General features: G+C 40.4%; 2 protein-coding genes and 1 long non-coding RNA gene across 7 annotated transcripts; 2 read left to right on the forward strand and 1 right to left on the reverse strand.

The window, feature by feature from the left end:
* The first annotated feature begins 1,883 nt into the window (after positions 1-1,883).
* On the forward strand, positions 1,884-8,998 carry cdca4 (cell division cycle associated 4). 4 transcript variants are annotated; one of them, XM_067480997.1, is made up of 2 exons: positions 1,884-2,132; positions 6,454-8,998. In XM_067480997.1, the coding sequence occupies exon 2, from the start codon at positions 6,463-6,465 to the stop codon at positions 7,381-7,383; it is 921 nt and encodes a 306-aa protein (XP_067337098.1). In that variant the 5' UTR covers positions 1,884-2,132; positions 6,454-6,462; the 3' UTR covers positions 7,384-8,998. The 4 variants fall into 4 exon arrangements, with proteins under 4 accessions (XP_067337098.1, XP_067337096.1, XP_067337095.1 ...); XM_067480995.1 differs by lacking the exon at positions 1,884-2,132 and adding an exon at positions 2,177-2,473 and having other exon boundaries at positions 5,984-8,998; XM_067480994.1 differs by lacking the exon at positions 1,884-2,132 and adding an exon at positions 2,179-2,473.
* On the reverse strand, positions 8,579-12,735 carry LOC137101973 (uncharacterized). Its single transcript, XR_010911132.1, has 2 exons — positions 11,493-12,735; positions 8,579-9,719 (listed from the first exon to the last, which is right to left on the reverse strand). It is a non-coding gene; the product is annotated as an uncharacterized lncRNA (long non-coding RNA).
* Positions 12,736-13,810: 1,075 nt separating this feature from the next.
* LOC137101971 (cell division cycle-associated protein 4-like) lies at positions 13,811-18,627 on the forward strand. Of its 2 annotated transcripts, none has more exons than XM_067480999.1 (2): positions 13,811-14,053; positions 15,212-18,627. In XM_067480999.1, exon 2 carries the CDS (start codon positions 15,216-15,218, stop codon positions 16,014-16,016), a length of 801 nt encoding a protein of 266 aa, XP_067337100.1. In that variant the 5' UTR covers positions 13,811-14,053; positions 15,212-15,215; the 3' UTR covers positions 16,017-18,627. The 2 variants fall into 2 exon arrangements, with proteins under 2 accessions (XP_067337100.1, XP_067337099.1); XM_067480998.1 differs by having other exon boundaries at positions 13,815-14,062.
* Positions 18,628-19,848: the final 1,221 nt, after the last annotated feature.

Here is a 19,848-nt window from a genome sequence, read left to right on the forward strand (position 1 = left end):
TAACTATGTTGGGTCTCTGCACACTTTACAAGGACGGGCCTTTTGCACATGTATTGGATCAAGTCCATTCAAACGAAATATTTCAATTTCACATTTTGTGTGACTACATAATATCAGTCATAATTTACTGACCTAAAACCCCTAATAATTGTCACAAAAGTTTTATGTTCCAGAGTATGTATAAGGTTAAATGTCTGGCAAATATAACAACCAATAATGTTAAGGGGAAATTATATTACTTTGAAATAGTTTAGCAGTTAAGAAGTTAGTTAAGAAGCAATAGTACCTAAAATAAGTTCTACTTATCCCAGCTTAAAAATGTGGCACAGCTAATGTTAAACAAACCTGTGACCTGACATTGTAAGTACTTTATTTACTGTGTACGGGAATCTTTTTATAGTAGGGCCTTATAATAAAAATAAATACAATGAAAATAGCCATAGGTTGCACCACCATAATGACATGCCCCACATATTTACATGGCTCCCAGTAAACACACACCTGGTAAGTAGAATTTCCATATTAGACAGTAAGCAGGGAAATGAGGGGACCGTGCTGTTTTTCAGCTGTTAGTGAGCACTTAAAGAAGCAGCTTATGATGGAGAAAACACTGGCCTGACATCGTGTCTAACTCTTTTGTATGTAAAGAATATTCTTTTATTATGTTTTTTTATCTTTTACCTTATCTTCTATCATGCATAACAGTCATTTGTTTGCGTTAAGTTATTAAGCTTATGGTTTGTTCGTCTGTACCTTCCTGACATCATTATTGTTACTCTGTGTGTAAGAAAACTAGCCACTAGAAAGAGGATTTAAAGAGGATCCCCAATGGCAGAGGTAAAAAGCACTACCAGTAGTGACAACTACTGGGTACTTATCTGGTCAGATCATGTGGTAGTCAGTGCAGTGGAGGGAATCAAGTATTACTGAAAAGACTGACAGTAGCTACAGAAGGAAGAGGCAAGTTTAGAAAATGTAAGGGAAAATGTGGGAAGAGATGTATTTTGAAGTAGTGTGTGTCAAATGCAGGATCTGCAGTTTCTTCTTTATGACATGGGGCAGTCAGGACGCACAGGCAGCAGCAGGCTGCCTCCCAGTCTACAGCACCATCTCTACACACCTTTTGCCAGAAATCTGATGCGTGTGTCTCATTAATTAATGCCCCCCTTGCAACAACATGCAGCTCTGAATTTGAGTACACAAATAAGTTACATTTATATCAAATTAAATTTGACAGCACAAACAATAATTAAAATGACACTGTTAAGTTTGGAGAATACTCACCAATGTATAAATAAATGATTCAGCTACCTTAATTTAAACTCCAATTTACAGGCTTTGGAATCAAGTTAGAACAGGCCCCGCTAACATCTGGCATTATACAATGAGATGGTCCATAAATCATTGCACGATTCTCCATCCTACACATTCATCTGTTATTTAAAAAAAAATCTAACCAAAAAGAATAAAATCGTATACTTCCCGGTGTGGGGAGATTACTGACCTTGTTTCAATTTCTTACAAAAAAAAAAAAAAGAAAAAAGAAATAGTAATACTCAGCTATAGGCCCAAAGCTGCAACATTCATATAACATGCTTGTTAATCTATTAATTATTATAATACAATGATGCATTTTATTATAGAGTACTTTTGTATTTGGATACTTTTGAACTTTTTGTGCGGCGAGGAACATATACTCAAGTAAAATGTGTCTTTCACTGAAAGTGAAATGTATGATCCATCAACAATTATAATACTGTAACATATGTTATTACATGACGCTCAGCATTTACTCAAGTGCTATTTTAAAAGCAGGACTTTTAACTCTTCAGTCTCTCAGTTCCCATTTTTGTTTGATGAAACCTTAACAGTTGTTCAGTTCAGATGACTCATCTGGAGGAGCAAGTCAACTCTTTAAGCAAAAGCAACAAGAGGACATTGTTTCAACTGCAAGGATCCTCCAGATGATGCCAACTGGAGACTTTGGTTTCAGATAGAAGCAGATATAGTGTAATATTTAGGAGGCACATGGAAGTTTATTGCATACGAAGTCGCCGTTGAGGTGCAGGACCTAAGAACTTCTACTACCGTCTTCTCACTAATGAGAGCAGTAACGCTCCATTTTGTTTCAGGTAAGTGTAAATGTGGTCGAAACGCTGTTGTTGTCACGCTAGCTGCGGGCTTCGTGCCCGCTTGTTTGTCACGTTAAAGCATTCGAAGCAGAGCGAAGCTGGTGAAACGCGGGGAGAAATCGTCGAGAGAGGAATCCCAGGCATATGGCTGGCTTTTGTCGGCTCCCCTCCCCCTCCCCCTCCCTCCCTTCCTTCCCTCTCACAGACCGCTCCGCCGCAGCAGGACAGAGGTAGTTCAGTTTTTGAAGCCGTGGCATGAATGATCTCATCTGAACCTGATCTCCGCTTTCCCTGCCGTCGATCTTATGACCGAGACGGGAATAAAATAACACAAACACGAGGTGAGTACGGCTGCCCAAGCGCCCGGCGAGAGCCATTTAAACCGAGCACCGGGTGGCCGTTAGCTGTTTTTAGGAACTTAACCGCCCGGCCGCGGCGAAAACTCTTGTTTTTTGGCTAGAAAGGAGGAAGGACCGCGGAGGATGGGTGGTGGTGGGTGGGCGCTTTTGGCTAATTAGGCTAGCATTCCTTTTCGCGACTAGGGAGAAACTGCGAAAAAAGGGCCAACCTGATACGACTTCTAACCGCTTTGTAGCGTCGTTTTTGTCCGTTTCACTAAAGCGCTTTAGCCAAGCTAACGTTAGTTAGCGGCAGCTCATAGGTGAGACCCGTAGCACAGCTAGCAAGCTAAATGTTAGCTACTAGCGCAAAATGGCCTCATTGTCGCTCGGTAGCTCTCACGCCGAAAAGACAAAGCATGCGGCAGCAACTGCTAGAGGCGCCGAGCCGCTCTACACGCCGGCTCCAACGGGTCAGATTTGGCGGCTCACAGTGCTTAAGTCGTGTTGCCGAGGGAGAAACCGTGAGACTTCGAGCCGCCGTGTGTTGGGCTTTATTTATTCATTTACCGAGGCGAGCGGTGAAAATGCCTGGGTTTCGGTGTGCAGTGGGGGATGGGTCATGCTAGGAGCCATTGACGTAAAGCGGGGCTGCATTTTGTTTGGCTTGCGGCTCCTAGCATAGCGCTCCGCTCGCGACTGTTTTCTATCATTGTGTCTGAAATGTATGCTCCTCTCTGCTTGTCTTTAATAGCAGTATCACGGCCGAATACTGTGTGCGTAATTTCAACGTGGTGCATTTTCTCCCATGATCACTCATTTCCTGATGTCTCCTAGTCAAGCGCCTTGAAACACCATATATGTCAGCGTTTTCTCGTTAAATCCTGTCAAAACAGCGGGGCTCAATTTACCGACAGTGACCTTTTAAACCAGGGTCACGACCGGAACGCGTAGTTTTGGTGTTTTTTCTTTTTTTTTTCCTGTTTTGGGAATAAAATCTCAATCACTACAGTTGAGCATCTGTAGAAGACAAAATGTGTTATAATGGGGAAAAAAATCCAAAAATATAAATAAAAAAAAACATGGCTGCAGCAAAGTCAGTTATGGGAGCAAAAAAAAAAAAAAAAAGCCCAATAAAGTTTCTAATGTTCACTTTGAGGTTATTTTGACTTGAATTTTTTTTTTATTTTACATGTTTATGTAGTTGTGTGGAAAATTGTGACCTGTAACTACTAGATGCTTTCATTTTTAATTAATTAGCTTTTTATTTTTGTTATTTCTGTATTTTTTCTTTTTCAATATAAAAAATTGAGAGTTCCCCCTTGCAGCTTTTCACGTGCTAACTTCCTCAAAATGTCTAAATGTCAGAAAAACGGACCCAAACTCATACATGCAGTTTACATTGATATAAAACAGACCTTTATTTATTTGAGAGTCTACACATTGTTTGCTTAAATAAATCATGAAACGATAAATTATTACTATTTTTTCAGTTAACTGACTGAAAACCTTGGCCATAGAAACATTTAGAAATACAGGATTATTTAGTAATTATTATGTCCCCTTCACACATCGGTCACCTAGTGTACAGACCTTCATTTATTCTAAACCACAATACAAAAGCATGTGTAGCATTAGATTTGTCTTTTATTGGTGCTTGATTAGAGTGATTAAAAATATAAATCTTTTACGGTTCTATTTGGGTCTTTTTTTTTTCCCCCTCTTTTTACAGTAAAGAAAATAAAACTTGATCATAACAATTAGTGATTTTACATTTGAATTCCGTGCGATTTAACCCCTAAATGCTAAACTATATATGGTGTTCAAAATCCAAATCAGTATAACTGGGGGAAAAACTGTCATGTCCAGAACTGTTTTTCATGTGCAGTGTGCTTTCTCTCAGATGTTACGTCTTCCTGCTTGTATTTGATTTTCTATTTTTTACATTTTTTACACACTGTTATTTTTCCTTAAGGGAGATAGTGCTTTCTAGCATCTCTTGTTTAACAGGGGCCAGCACAAATGCACTACACAAGAAGACAACCTATGTCCTTAATTGTTTTCTCACTCTTTGTATTTTGATCTCCAGGCACCTACATACTGTAAATGACATTTTTTTTCTATTCTGTCCACTGTCAGGAAATGTTACTTGTATGCAAGCGAGGATTCAAAGACCTCCAAGCTCCCAAGCATTTCAGTGTTCATTAGATCCACTTTTTGTTGGTAACAACTGTAACTTCTTAATATTTGGTGCAGGTTTAGTTCATTCATCTGATCAATCTGGTGATGATTTTAGCTATAATTGTTTTTTTGTTTGTTTGTTTGTTTTTATATGGGGTTTAATGAAGCACAGTATTCAAGGGTGAAATTAGGCTTTACAATTAATTCTTAATGAACTAGAAATCCCCCATTTTGTTTTTTATATTTGATTATGTGTTGATTGAATGTTATGTGGTGTTTTATCATCCCAGTTTTGGGCTGCCAGAACCTGCATCGCATTGCTGTGTGCACAATGTGTTACTTTTGAAATGGTGTATAATTTGCACAGATTATAGGACCTTAGTTTTGCCTGGCATCATAACATGAAATTTAAACCAAAAAACCATTCTGTTTAGTTGGTACACAGATGAAACAACATTGGCAAATTCTGGCGCATTTTGTTTCCTTTTTGTTTTCCACAGAAATCGGGCAGTTTTGTAAAATCAAAAATCTCTTTTTATTTCTATTTTGGGAATCCTACTGCTTTGTTAGACGTCGAACATGTATAAATATTTTCATTGTACCACTGGTTTTACTTTTTGTGGTTATGTATTTAACATATAAAAATGTAACACAAACACAAACTTGAGGCAAGTGCAATCATTCACCCAAATGCCCTGCCCACAGGTCTTACACAGTGGAGACACAGCCGGACACTGCACATTATATCTCTGACTGATGGAAAATTAAATGCCACAAGCTGCTGTTCAGAGCTCAGTCTATTTACTTGCATCCCATTTATTTTGGGAGTCAGGGGGCCTTTAATGTTGGCAAGAGTGTTGTTTTCTACCTGTAAGACATCTGTGTGTTCAGAGTGGTGTGTAATAAGGAAGTTGACTCTACTTTTCTTCCCCTCCTCAGTGAAGAGAAGGTGAAAATCTTGTTCTACTAGTTTTTGCAGTGTGGCATGTGTAGACCTTGGAAACCTGATACTGTAAATACTAGTGGGTCATGGTCGTACATTGTACTGTGAATATTGAAAATGCTGTTATTTTTCATACTTTTCTCACTTTTCCTTACTACTCCTTAAAAGCATCTTATTGATTAGGATATCTTTTTGATTTTCTTGATCACAGGTGCCTGTGGGAAAGACTATAAGTGCACTGACCATGTAACTTGAGTGCTGTTTTTGTTTTCTGACAAAGGTCTCTCTAGTCTGTGCTTACTTTGATGCAGCGTCCGTACTTAGTTGGTAACCATGCTATTTTCGGTGGCTCAGTGGTCTGTTAAAAGTGTGGTTGTTCCGCCCAGCAGGAGTCTTGCCTCAGACTGGCCTAAAATGGGCAGAAATGGTGCTGAACAAAAGCTGCTTGTCGCTCGTACAAAAGTACTTGAAGCGTTGCAGCCCGGACCAAGCTGCATTGCTATTGCCTGTGCCTCTCAACAGGAAAGGTATAGCAAACTTTAAGAAAAAACAACTACAACAACCAATTTACTGTTTACTATAGTTCACAAACAGTGTAAAACTGTAGTTTATGTATAAAGCCACAGCTGCTGTTCAGCAGATTGTAGCCCTAGTTCCTTCATGTCCATACACAAATATTACACCACATAGCCTCATTACATCACACATAATTAATTACACGACATTTACATTTTTACACTATGTTAGCTAGTGAAATTCAGAAACGTAGGCATTTTTGTGTCTTTGTCAGTGTAATAAATTTGTTGATGTGTTGCCTTTCGTACCTGACTGTGTTTCTGTCTCCTCACAATCACCACAGAGAGACAACATGTTTCCGAAGGGCACCAAGCGCAAGTTCTCAGACTCTGGGGAGGAGACTGTCTCGAGTGGTGAGCAGGGCCAAGCGGCTTCATCTGCAGCAGCTCGGACGCTGTCGTCCTCGTACAGTCTGCAGCGGCAGTCGCTGCTTGACATGTCGCTGATCAAGCTGCAGCTCTGCCACATGCTGGTGGAGCCCAACCTGTGCCGCTCGGTGCTCATCGCTAACACGGTGAGACAGATCCAGGAGGAGATGACCCAGGATGGCACCTGGCAGATAATGACCCAGGCCCTGGCAGCCGCTCAGTGCCCCAGCGACCGGCTGGTGGCCACCGAGGTGCTTTGCCGGCAGACGGACGTGGGAGCTCAGGCTGGGCAGAGCCCAAAGCCCTTCTCAGTGGTTGGCCTGGAGGAAGGCTACCACTCTGAGGAGGTGGTGATGGAGGGGGACGTTGAGACAGAGGTCACCATGTCCACTTTGTCGCCTGTCTCCCCTCAGCTGTCTTCTACTCCTTACCTGTCAGGCCCCTTTGGCATGGGGCCCTGCTGGGAGGAGGAAGAGGAAGATGGTGAGTGTGAAGAGGATGAAGAAGAAGACAGTGAGGAGTGTGTGTCAGAGGGAGAGGAGGGAGACCGGGACCACCTGAGCACAGACTCCAGGACAGGGGAGCAGGTTTTTGGGACTTTTGAGATCAAGCACCCAGCGCCGCCCCCTGACCCTGCGCTTGAAGAACTGTTTTCAGATGTGGACCCATCCTACTATGACCTTGATACGGTGCTGACAGGAATGCAGAGTGGCCCCAAGATGGGGCCATACGATCTGCTGGAGAGCCTTTCCTCTCACGGCCCAACAGCTCTGAGCTCCAGCTCGAGTTGCAGGTCAGACCTAAATGAACTGGACCACATCATGGAGATCATAGTGGGATCCTGAAACACAGGACCTTCTTCTGGCCTGTACTGATCCCACAGACTCTTTCCAGGCTATGCACAATACACGTGCACGTTCTGCATGTGGTATTGTTACACATGGAGATTGTTGGAGGTTTCAGGACAAGGTGGGGAATTAACGGTAACCCAAGTAGATTTTGAGTTAGGCTGTAGACGATCTCAGCGGCCAGTTGGGCAAGTTGGGAGCTGCTTGGGACCTTCCAGCTTTTGTTCAAAAATGTAATTGGCAGTTTAAGTAGTAATACATTCTGAGATTCACAAGCCATCCTGGCCTGAGGGTTAGTTAGTTGGTTTCCTACTTTGTCGATGAAATCCCGAACTTGACAATATCTGTGAGAAGGCAAAGATAATTACTTATACCGTGATGCATTCTTATTTACGTATTTTCCATGTTTACGTCTGTCATACATTCTGTCATACTAGCTCCTTCTGATCGTAATCTTCGCTATTTTTGTCCATTTCTATTTATTACATGGACTGAGGAAGAATTCATCACACTACATGCATCAAAAACCAGAACAAAATGTAAATCCAATGCATATTTTCCTAAAGATTTGAGCAATTATGAATGGAATATATGTATATGTACGTATGTGTAAATAGAAATATATTTTTTGCATTATACAGCTGGGGGATTTTGCAAGTATCATTTGATATTATTATTTTTGTCCCCTCCCAGGCGGTTTTTAAGATTTTAATGTAGCCAGACTTGAGACAGTGTCTTCCCATGGTTTGGTATATCAAGTCAACTGTAACTGGTGTCATGAGTGGCATCGTCACATTTTTATAGGCGCTGTTCTTTCATTTTCTCTAAAGCTTTACACAGGACGGGGAAATTACTGACGTCCACGTGTGCTAACTTTCCAGTAGACGGTGGACACATTTTCAGTAGGTTCCCTGCCCTGCTTTACAAGTTTAATAACAATAATAGCATCTGTTATTTTGAGCCTTTGGAGAAACCCCGGGGTGATAACTGCATCAAGAAGCCATATTTCTTTATCTCATTTGTTAGAACTACAAATGAAGAATTCTGTGTCAACCCATCTAATTTATTTTTTTATTTATTGTATTTATTATATCTAGGTACAGACATGCTATACTGGCTTAATGAAACCAACCACGAGGCCTGATGAAATTATATTTATCCAAATTTTGCCCTCTGTTTAGAATGCAGTACCTATTTATTTCTCACGTTTTTATTCTTGTTAGTGCTAATAGCAACAACCGGGTTATACTATTCAAATCACTATGCAGCTCTGTCAAAATTATTGTATACAACTCAAATGTCCTTTAATTCCTTTATGCAAACAGTTGCCTTTCTCCTAAAGATGTGGGAAATCAAATGCATTTTTCAAAATTGTTCTTATCATGATGAAGAGGTAAACTCAGGCAAACAAAATGTATTGACTAAAAATACAGTATTACGACACACTTAATACCTTACCACAACACTCCTGAAGGATGTCACTCTGGTCTGAATGGGAGCTAGAACTTCAAAGACTAATTACCATTGTAAAATGTATGCATTTTTTTATATTAAGGAAAAACATTGTAGCATCTTTGTAAATATTTTTTATAATAAAAGGTGCAACTATTAACGTCGTGGTCTTGTATGTATTTTCTTTTTTTTTCTTCTACCAAACTTTTTTTTAAACTGCATTTTGTTGCAGATTAGTATTAAGAGGTAAGACATCTGTTATATAGGATTTACTTTTGTCAACAATGGCTATGAAAACTTACTTTGTGTGTTACTACCTACAGTCACTTTTCTTAAGAGAAATCTTTTTAAATACATAAACAGGTACACAAACGACTGCGCTTGGTAGGAAAGGGAGCAAAGGTTTAGCAACTGTGGTTCACTGATACATTAATGGATAACATGAAGCACACAGGGCCAAGATGCATCAGGCTTTGGTGTTGTTTTAATTTTTATAAGACACAGTACTCGTATTTGACTTTTGGGGAAAATTAAAACATTTCGTGCTACATTGATGTATCATGAAAGTAGAGCATTTAAGTAGAAGCATGCAATGTTAAATTCTTCATCTCAAACAATTTATTGAAACAAAAGCTAAGAACAGTGGATCCAGAAATGTTTTCCACATTTTGTTCTGTTACAGCCTTATTCCAAAATGGAGCAAATTCATTATTTTCACCAAAATCCTACAAATAATGACGTGAAAGAAGTTTGTTTGAAATCTTTGCAAATTTGCTTAATAAAATAAAATAAATCATACGTACCACAACAAAAAATGTTCAATTGACAGGTTGGTGTCTTGTTAGGTCGTCTTGGTCTCATGATGTCAAAATGTGAAGAGCCTGGTGAAGAGGACTGTTTAAATACATATTGTCCTTTTACCAGAACATTTAGTGGTCGATTAATCACCTGCTCTTTGGGGTTAAAACAGCATGTTATGCAATAAGTACTGAAACACTGAACAGTTGGACATGTACATTCAGAAGTTTAGAGACGGTCAAATTAAGTTCACCCCTAAAGGTTATAGTTGTGTTTTTTTTTTTACATGTATTCTGAAATTTCATAGCAGAACTTAATGAGCATGACCACTTAACACAATAACACCTTCTTATTACTGTTGGGTGTGGATGGAAAAGTTCTATATTTCCAGTGACACCTGTCGCCTCCACAATCGTGCTGCTGTGGTTGTAGCCCAAGTGAGCTGCTACTAAGTTGTAGTGTGACTAAGACCATGAATACAGATTTAATTTCAATACTAAATGATTGATAATTCTAACTTTTATATAATGATAATATATTTCAGCGTAAAATGTAGTCAGCCCTTCTTGTACTAGGGTTCGATTTACCCCCTGAAAACCCCCCTGGCTCTGTCTCTGTGCCACTATAAAGTATGTGGATACTTTAAGTTTTTAAATTCTAATATACTGAAATCTAGTGTTTGCACTTAATGGGTTACTGAGAGGAGATTATTGGGCAAAGGAGATTTCTTTCTAGTTAAAATTACACCTGCAACAGAGGACAACATACTAGTATGATGTTTCCTGGCTGCAGCAGGACCTTTGTGCTCACATCCTCTCACATGATGATGTCAGACCGTGAGATTCTGCATTAGATATGCAGAGAAGCTACTACAATGGATTCAGAGAAGCAGGACTATTGTCTGTTTTGATCTCAAGACATGCAAACAGTCAAACTACTCAATGCAGAACATTAAACACATTTCATCTTCCATTAACACTAAATGCTACTTTTGTAGCTAACAGAACAAAGAGCTGTTATATTCCTAAACATGCAGATAAGCATTTAAGCAAATCTTGTCTGAAATGTGTTGGTAGAATTCTAGCTTACTCTGCACGTTGGCCTCCCTCCTAGTCTTAGTTAGTCTATAGTTAAAGATTAATGGCCTCTCTGTGACTCAGCAGAAAGGCAGCCTGAGGAAAAACCAAGTCATCTGAGAAAGACACTTTAGTGTCTCAAAAGGCAGCAGCAGAGAAATCACAGCAAATGGGATCCAGCAAATCCAAGCTGTGTTTCAGAGATGGACTAAAACATGTCTTGTTAAAAATGCCACGTTTCTTCACTTATGAAATACCTGCTATCAGTCTAATGTGTAACACACACAGATATAAAACATATGTAGTCTGCTGTCAGGACACTACACTGCTTTAGACAGAGTGTGATGAGGGTTAAAATATGATATCGGGCCACAAGCCACTTGTGCTGCCTTCAGGTGCTTGTCAAAAATGTAACCTCAAATTCAAGTAGAAATTTTAGATTAAAAAAACAACAAAATGATGAATAGCTTTAAAGAATCTGCAATAAAAACAATTAAAATATGTTTTCTCTCAACAAACCACTTTTGTAGAGAGAAACCACGGTTATGCTTCACTATTTTGTCACTTCTGTATTTAAAGTATTTAATGTTTTGAGGTGGATTCTAATGGCCGTGCAGCTGTGTCACACAACATAAAAGTTCTATATCAGCAGACAGTTTTAAGCAACAGCGCAATAATGTGAACTTATACTTTCTGTTCAGAGTACACAAAACTAAGTACAAGTGTGGCTGTGACAACTTCAGGAGGAAGAAGCGGAAAAAAACGTGAATGAAGATTTACCTTATTTGGTGTTTGCCTTCCTTGTCTTTCCGGTCACGTCCTCCATCTTCCCTTATGAGTCATCTGTCCCTTTAAAATGCTGCATTCAGGTGTTCACTGCCACTTTACGGGCCTTCTAGATATTTCTAGTACCGACATATTGATATTTGCTCCATGGTGTAAATTATAACACAAGAGCCTTTTTAAGTTTAATTCGTGTACAGATTCAAGAAAAGAAACACTTTGAAAAACTTTGGATTTGGACTTACTTTTAAAAATAATCACATTCCTAACTTGGAAATGAACCTTAATAGCAATAATAATAATTTTTTTTTTTTTCCTTTTGGCTTATGCCGTGAGTTCAGCGTCGCCACAGAGGATCATTGTCCGCATGTTGATTTGGCACAGTTTTTACACAGGAAGCCCTTCCTGACACAACCCTCCCCAATTTCTACCGGGCTTGGACAGACACTGCTGGGTGTTTCTGCCAGAACAAATATCTGGTGGTGTTAAAAAACTGTTAGATTTATTATGTAGATCTACTTTTATTTTATAGTCCTACTACACTGCATTTCATAGGAAAATGTTACCCTTTTTTGTAAAAGCTGTGATGAGTTTACAAAAATGTAAGTTTCCAGTAAGGTAATAACAATTAGCTTTACCTCAACTATCTACATTAAAATGCTTCTTACAATGATTATTAACAAAAAACGGAAATATAATAATAGAATGTTGTATACTGAAGTACACTTACTTGACATAAATGATAAGTATATTTGGTTAATAATAGTAATGTACTTTTCCTTGAGTGAAAATTTGAAACACAACAGGGGTTTACGTCAGCAATGAAAGTGTTCAGGCCTTTACTCAGGGTTAATTGAAAGTACTAATAAAACAAAGTACAAAAGTATGAGAAGAAATCTCCTGCTTTATTTAAAACTCTACTTATATTTAGTTCACTGTTATTTTTTTATAAAATGAGCATCTAACAGTTGTAAATCTAAATGTATCATAGTATAAAAGTATAATATTTTAATCTGAACTGTAGTAAAGTACAAGTATCTCAAAATTATACTAACAGTAAGTAGAATACACTACTTTGATAAATGTACTTTGCTACATTATACTGCTAGTTTTATTGTTGTAGTACTACTACACAAATGATTGACAGCTTCATTTTTATCTGAGTATCTACAGTATTTTGCACTTCATGCATACTATATTCCTCATATTACAAAGTGATCTTTTGTACAATAATTACAAGACTTTGTCCCCCCCCCCACCCACACACACACTATCCAAGATAGTTTCATTGTTTTCCTGGGTATCCAGAAAAGAATAAGAGCTGAAAGGATTAGTTGATTAAGTGATTAATCATGTGGCAGAAAGCTAATTGCCAGGGAACTCTGATATGTGAATGTTGTTTTTAACCAAAATTAAAAACTATACTGATGTACTTTTACTTAAGTACCGTTACTTAAGTAAAAGTACATTACTATTATTAACCAAATCTGGCAAAAAAGGTATTTGATACCTTTTTCTTAATTCTGATTATTTGCTTGTTTTTTTTTGGTCGGACAAAATAAACTATTGTTTTTGCTCTATTTTACGGAACAGTACACTTCAAGCATCAATGGATTAATAGGAAATAACTATCAGATGTAGTGCTAACGCAGATTGATCCTACCCTGGCTGTGGCGTTTAATAAATGAGCACAATGTAAATGAAAACAATAAATGTCTCAAAACCAGATTTTGAAAAATGTACAAGAATAAAATAGCAATATGAATAAAATTGCATTATGGATGAATGACGGACAACCCGCATGCTAAACTTGGGGCCTTTTGGCCCCATGTTGAAGATCTGGGGGCTGCCGTCCAGCTGCTAAGCCCGCCTCCACTTAAAATGGTCGCTGCCTGTGGAGTAAATCCCAGGGGAAGTGAAGCCTGCATACATTATCTTTACCCTAACCAGTCGTGTTTTATATTGCCTCCCCTGATCCCCCTATTACCCCAACCAGTTATCTGGCCTACTTGTGAGCTCTGGGATCTAACATTTGAAACCCAGATTTATCCAGCTGTTTTGGCTGCTTAGTTGAGTAGGCGATGGTTAAGGTGAGGTTTGTTTAAACACCATTTCAAGACTAGTTAGAGTTAGTGTGAAGGTTATGTTCAGATCAGGGGAAAGGAAGCGACCCTTACTCGCCCCCGAATGGACTTCTGTAACCTTGGGATCTAAACTGACCTCGATCACGTGTGTTACTAAGAGGTTTCCGATTCGTCCGAGCGGCACGTGAACGCAGCGGCACCTCGCAGCCGGAACAACCGGCAGCACATTCGCTGCCCCGTGAGTGGCGGAGGTGGAGGCTTGATGAGCGGGCCAGCGGCCTATCGCAGCCGCCCCTGAGCACCGGTCCACCCTCTCCCTTGCCCGGCCGCTCCGCCTCCTCCTCCCTCCCGCTGCTGTGGACTGACTGTACCCGTACATTCCTCTTATTTCGAGGCTCGGTGCGGAGGAACGCGGCGACGCAACGAAAGGAGCCGAAGACACGACGCATTCACACCGCATGATACTTTCCAAAGGCACGTAAGGTTAGTTTGGACTTGTTTTATTTTATTCACGTAGAATTTCTGAAAGTTTTCCTTTTAAACTTGGTTTGAATTGAGCCCGTGTTTCCCCACTGAAGTCCGGGGACTGTGGAGCGGGTTTAAGGGGCGTTGATGGGGATCCTGGGAAAATGAGTGGGATGCAGCGGAATGATGTGATGTTTCAACACAGCAAATGTTGGAATACGTTGTTAAGAAATGATTTTACTTTACAGTCGCACGTAGAGTTTATCAGATCGGGGTCTAACTCATCAAATGGGGTTTATCCAGTGTGTTGATGAAACCATTTGGGACACCAGCCCCCCCCCCCCACACACACACACACACGTGTGTATGGATGAGTAAAGCTCACACACTGTCTGACAGTGAGTCATAACCGTTCACTTTTCAAATGTCTCTAATGGAAAAATACACGTCCACCCTGTTAACATGCACACTGTATTATATAATAATAATATTTTATTACTATCATTATTGACAGCGATTCTCTTCTGGAGCTTTGGATGGGAACTATAGGCTGCTGCTCCTACATTACATGACCAGTGCTCGCTCTTAAAAAATCAGCTGCTCTGATTTACTGTCTCATAGTTAGTTTCTGTTTAGGTTGTCCAGTATTCTTAGTTTTTGATATTTGATAATTTCAGGGTCTTTTGGGTCAAAGATAGTCTCCCAAGGGCAAATAATGAGTCCTTTTCCGAAATATTATTACAAAATTTAAACATTATACATTTATTTACCAGCACACACTATCACAGTAATATATTAAGTATATTATGGCTGAAAGTAACTTTTTTTAGTAGATGTATTTGTAATTGCAGTTTTTGTACCACATTTAAGTAGCTTGTGTAATTTACTTTTTTGTTTAAAATATATAATAAAATGCAACTTAAATCAGTTGCATATTCATTAATAACTGCAGTTTTACAGCATTTACATCCACATCATAAAAAAAAACTTTGTCTAATTGTTAAATTTAAGTGAGTTGATGTTTCCCTGCCAGTTTGTCCAATTTGCCTCAAAGACTTGATAACACGTTGAGGAATATCAGTTTTATTCATTACTGTATCTGTCTTCAAACACCACACTGTTGCATGCACGCATTGTAACCAGACATTGATTTATCCACTGATCCAGGTCAATGTTGGGCCGTGGCGTGAAGCGGAAGTGGAGCTGCCTGGAGGACCTGGAGGCAGAGGTGGTCCCTGCTGCTGCGGCAGAAGAGAAGCAGCAATGTGACGAGGTGGACGACGATGCAGAGGATGAGGGCGGGCTCCTCGTGGGGTCGCCCAAATCTGAAGTGAGCCACCTGCAGCAGCGCCAGCGGGTGCTCGGCCTCTGCCTGGAGAAGCTCCAGCACTACCAGGCTGGAATGGAGCTCAGCCTTCGCCGCTCCGTGCTGCTCATCAACACGCTCAGGCAGATCCAGGAGGACATGCGGAGCGACGGGGCGGGAACCTGCACGACAGACTTACTCCTCAACGGCGTGCACCCGGACTCTTGTCTCCTCAGGGATGACTTCAGGGAGGACGTCTCAGTTACGTGCCCTGGGTGTGCAGAGGGTGAAGGGGACGGCCTTTGTCTGTCTCCGCCACTGTCCCCTGAATTCCCATTTCAGGAGGCAAGTGTTTCACCAGAGCAGCAGAAATCACTGCCTGCTTCAACGATCAGTGCGTTTAGCGATGCAGTAAACGCCATGGGCTACCTCAGTGACCTCGCCCTGGACGACATCTTTGAGGACATTGACACTTCAATGTACGAGACTGCAGATCTGCCCTCTGGCTGGGGGTCTGGCTCTTTGTGGCCTATTAGTGTGTCACTCTGTGCAAATGAGGATGTGAAAATGCGCCCTCCCAGCCATGGCTCACCTGGAAGTCTCCAGTCTTGTCTAATGGATCTGAATGAACTGGACCACATTATGGAGATTCTGGTAAAGTCCTGATCATCAAAACAAACTCCTGAACATTCACTACTTGGTTAAGCACGGACTTAGAGCCGCTGACAGTGCAGACAGGGAACAAAGACGGAACCTGTGGATCTAAAATCTAATTTATCCTTAAGCTAGTTTAAAGTAGAATAAACAATAAATCTTATGCACTGAACTTATTTATAAGGAACCATCCAGTGTCTTGAGGTGGTGGTTGCTACTCGTGAAAAACACACCAAACATTCTGCAGGCAGCGCATAGGCACCTCAAGACAAATAGTAGAAAACTCCAGCAACCAAATTGCATCTAAATTGTTTAGGCGATTGTTAAAAATTATTTCAAACAGAGTTTGGCTCTGTATATGGCGATAGACACGTTATATGCTTTCTGGCATGTTTAATAGGCCAAAGAAATATCTATATTGTGAAAATAACTAAATCTGCTAAATCAATAGAAATGTTAGTGAGCACTTGCTTAACAAGCAGAAATGCATTTAGAAGTAACCAATCAGGTATTGTTCCATCTTAAAAGCAGGTTGCTTTTTGAATCATCAGTGAAGACTCAGCAAAAAGGTCGAGGAGACATGTCTAGACACAGATTATTACAACACATGTTAGAGAAGTGTTGTAACAGGCAAGATTGGACATCACAAGCTGGTGTCATGTAGCAGCGCACGAGTGTCCAAGGTAGATGTTCCTGAATTCACTTAAATTGTAAATGCAGATGGAACCTTAAACATCCAATCTCAGGCATGTGTGCCACTCGTTCCTGTTTTACGAAGTTTTACTCGAAGCGGCAGCATCCACTGCTCGGGTGGAAGAAACCCGAGCTGCCATGCTTTGTGCGTCAGTCCGGTCTTCAGATCAGACCTGGGTTGATTATTAATTGAAATCCTCTCAATTACTTAAGAGCAAGTGGCTTCAAGCAAGCCAGGAGGGCAAAGGCCTGGGTTTCCTTTCAGTATTAGGACTGAATGGTTGTTATCACGCCACGTATCATCCGGCTGGTGAAACAGACAATGTGGCCACCAGCTAACCAAAGAAGAAAGCCTCCAGTCCCTGGAGATGAACGTGCCACGTTCAAGCAGCAAAACATGAGGGAAACAACTCATCCCGATAAAGAGTTCAAAGTTGAACTTGTCAGAAAGCCTTTATCTATTATTATTCTTATTTATGAATGAAAAGGCGACTATAAACTGCAGCAAATAGAGCTTGTTTTGTATTATTTGGGTGTGAGTGTAACTTATAATTGAGATTCTTTATGGACCGGCTGCTTTTGTTGGTCCTCTTGTACCATTTGGGACACCGATCAGGACAAATGTTTAGGAGCCTGTACAAGAAATATAGCATCCTTTCACTGTGAGGATGATGTGAACCATTTTTCCTCTTCGGCAGCTTGTATTTAGGGTAAATCAGATATGTCACAAATGCAGCGTAAAACATGTATTTTTCATAACAATGTAACCCTCGTCTTGTTCTGACTCTGGAGCCAACTGCCTCAAGTTAACAATCAGGACAACTTTGCCATGTCTCAGAATTGTAATTGACAATAGAAATCTATGTATTTTTATGGCCTTGATGGTGTGAGTTTTCATTGCAATGTAGGGAGTTGTTTTTTAATAATTTTATATGTATTTCTTCCTGAGCTCCAATCTCCTGTCCAGTAGAAGAGAGACAGTGAGTGAAGGGTTGCAATGAGTCAGACACTCGCCCTTCACCATCTGTGGTTAACTCCTGTTCTACCTCCTGATGTGTGTTTGTTGTCAGTTTACCTGGACTGTCTGTCACCAGTGGAAATCTTTTCATTTTTTTTTTCATTTCATTGTTTGATCTCAGCTGCAAATCCAGCACTTGGCTGTCAAACCAAAAGGATCCATCCTCATCATCCATCACGCGTCTCAAACCGTGCCTTACTACAAGACCTTGATTTTCCGTTTGTGGTTTTTGTGGCTCTCTGAGCATCATTGAGAAAAACCTAAGGACTGGCAGGGTGTTATGTAAAGTACTCAAAGCCTGAACCAGTTTCTTCCCTCTTCTTGGCCTTTTTCTACTCTCTGCAAACACTACTAGCATATGAGCTTGATATATCCTGACAGGCTGACAGTAAACTAGCTGAGGGAGGAGGTGGCAGCAAAGGCCAGCAGGGAAAAATAGGAGGAGGAGGAGGACGTAGAAGAGGGGGTGGAGGGGTGGGAGGAAGCAGCTTGCGTCACTTGTTCAGTAGGAGGCGTTTAAAGCCTGTTTTGCCCAGACTCAGACCACCAACCAATCACATGAAACGTACAAGGAGCACACTGCTGCTTCAACAACAACTTGTTTTTGCTCGTAATGGCCCTGCACAGACAAACAGTACAAACCAGTTGGATTTCAGCCTTTTTAGTTTTAGGTTTTCATGTACATAATGTATCTGACAGGACTCAATATAATACACAGAAAGGTGCAGTATTATTTATGGTTCTATGAAAGTACAGAGGGTCTGTGAAGCACAAACTGTACCTTGCAGATGTTGATTATAATGTATTGTTAGGTGGTTTTCCTGGGTGACAAGATGATAATAATGTATTGTATTTTTTTGTGAAATATTTTATAGATTTGATTCAAATACACAGTAAAATACCTTGACTGCGTTGGGTGAGTCTTTATTTCTGTGACAAACTGTACTGCAGGCCTTATTAGGCCAAACAGGTCTGTGTTTTCTTTTCTGGGTCAAAGACACAGATGTTACAACTAAACCACAGAAATTAATCATTTCTGCAAAACTCTTCAAAAACGTGTCTTACCACACATCAGCAGTTCATACACAATTAAGTATTAGTCAATACACGACTGACTGCATTATGCTCATGATCAGGCTCTGGGTTTTTGCTCGTCATTGACTTTAGAGTTCTGAGTATTGACTCCCAGGCATATGTTCCTCACAGGATTTGCCAAAATCTTTGTCTTTCTGTCTGTTTAAAACATATATGACACAAAACATTTGTATGTTGGGGATCGTCAAAGCCAACACACTGCCTGGGAGTCTCAGCTCAGGGCACACACACACACACGCAAACACACCGAGAAGTCAAATGGAAGCTGATGCTGCCCCCTCGTGGCTGTTTGACAGAAAAGCACGTGCGCTGATGACGATGCAGTTTCAATCAATATGTAACGTATTGTTTCTGCAGCATTATCACTAACAGACAGTCGCACACCCAGGGACCGTGATCCTGGTCAAAGACCAGCTTCTGTGCTTTTCTGTAAAATAAGCAGCAGTGGTTCTTACAGTGGGAAAAGAGGAATGTCATTTGGTTTGCTGGAAACTATTCCAGTTATGGAAAGTATTCAGTGGGTATGTTTCACCCTGATCTCTGCTTCAAACACGTGTGCAGAACTACAGGTCAACAGATTCCTGTACACCCTGTAAAAGCACCACAGTGAAAAATACTGGTATAAGAAAGGTGGCATCACCAATGACATATACTTAAGTGTTACAAACATAAGGTACTTGGATTATATACTATTCGTTAGGATAAACTCCAGCAATTTACTCCAACAGCTGAAATTAAAAAACTGTAGTTCTAATAGCTACCACTAACTTAAATAGAGTAGAGTGAAGTAAAAAAAAAAAAAAAGGGGGAAAAGGAAAAAATAGATCAGCATCTTTTGGCTTGTCCCTTCGGACGTCGCACAGCGGAACGTATTCCTCACATTCCTCCCTTCCAACTGCAACCTTCCCATTTTATCCGGGCTTAGGACCAGCACCAAGGTGGCCTTTGGTGGCTGGACAGGGCCACAGCTAGTGGGATGGGATTTGATCCCCCTGCGTTCAGCATGGGTTACCAATGCTGTACCCATTGCTCCACCAG

Source organism: Channa argus, chromosome 16, assembly GCF_033026475.1.
Source record: "Channa argus isolate prfri chromosome 16, Channa argus male v1.0, whole genome shotgun sequence".
Taxonomy (NCBI): Eukaryota; Metazoa; Chordata; class Actinopteri; order Anabantiformes; family Channidae; genus Channa; species Channa argus.

Coding starts and splice junctions, on each gene's coding strand:
- cdca4 (XM_067480997.1), top strand. CDS start 6,463: ATGTTTCCGAAGGGCACCAAGCGCAAGTTCTCAGACTCTGGGGAGGAG.
- LOC137101971 (XM_067480999.1), top strand. CDS start 15,216: ATGTTGGGCCGTGGCGTGAAGCGGAAGTGGAGCTGCCTGGAGGACCTG.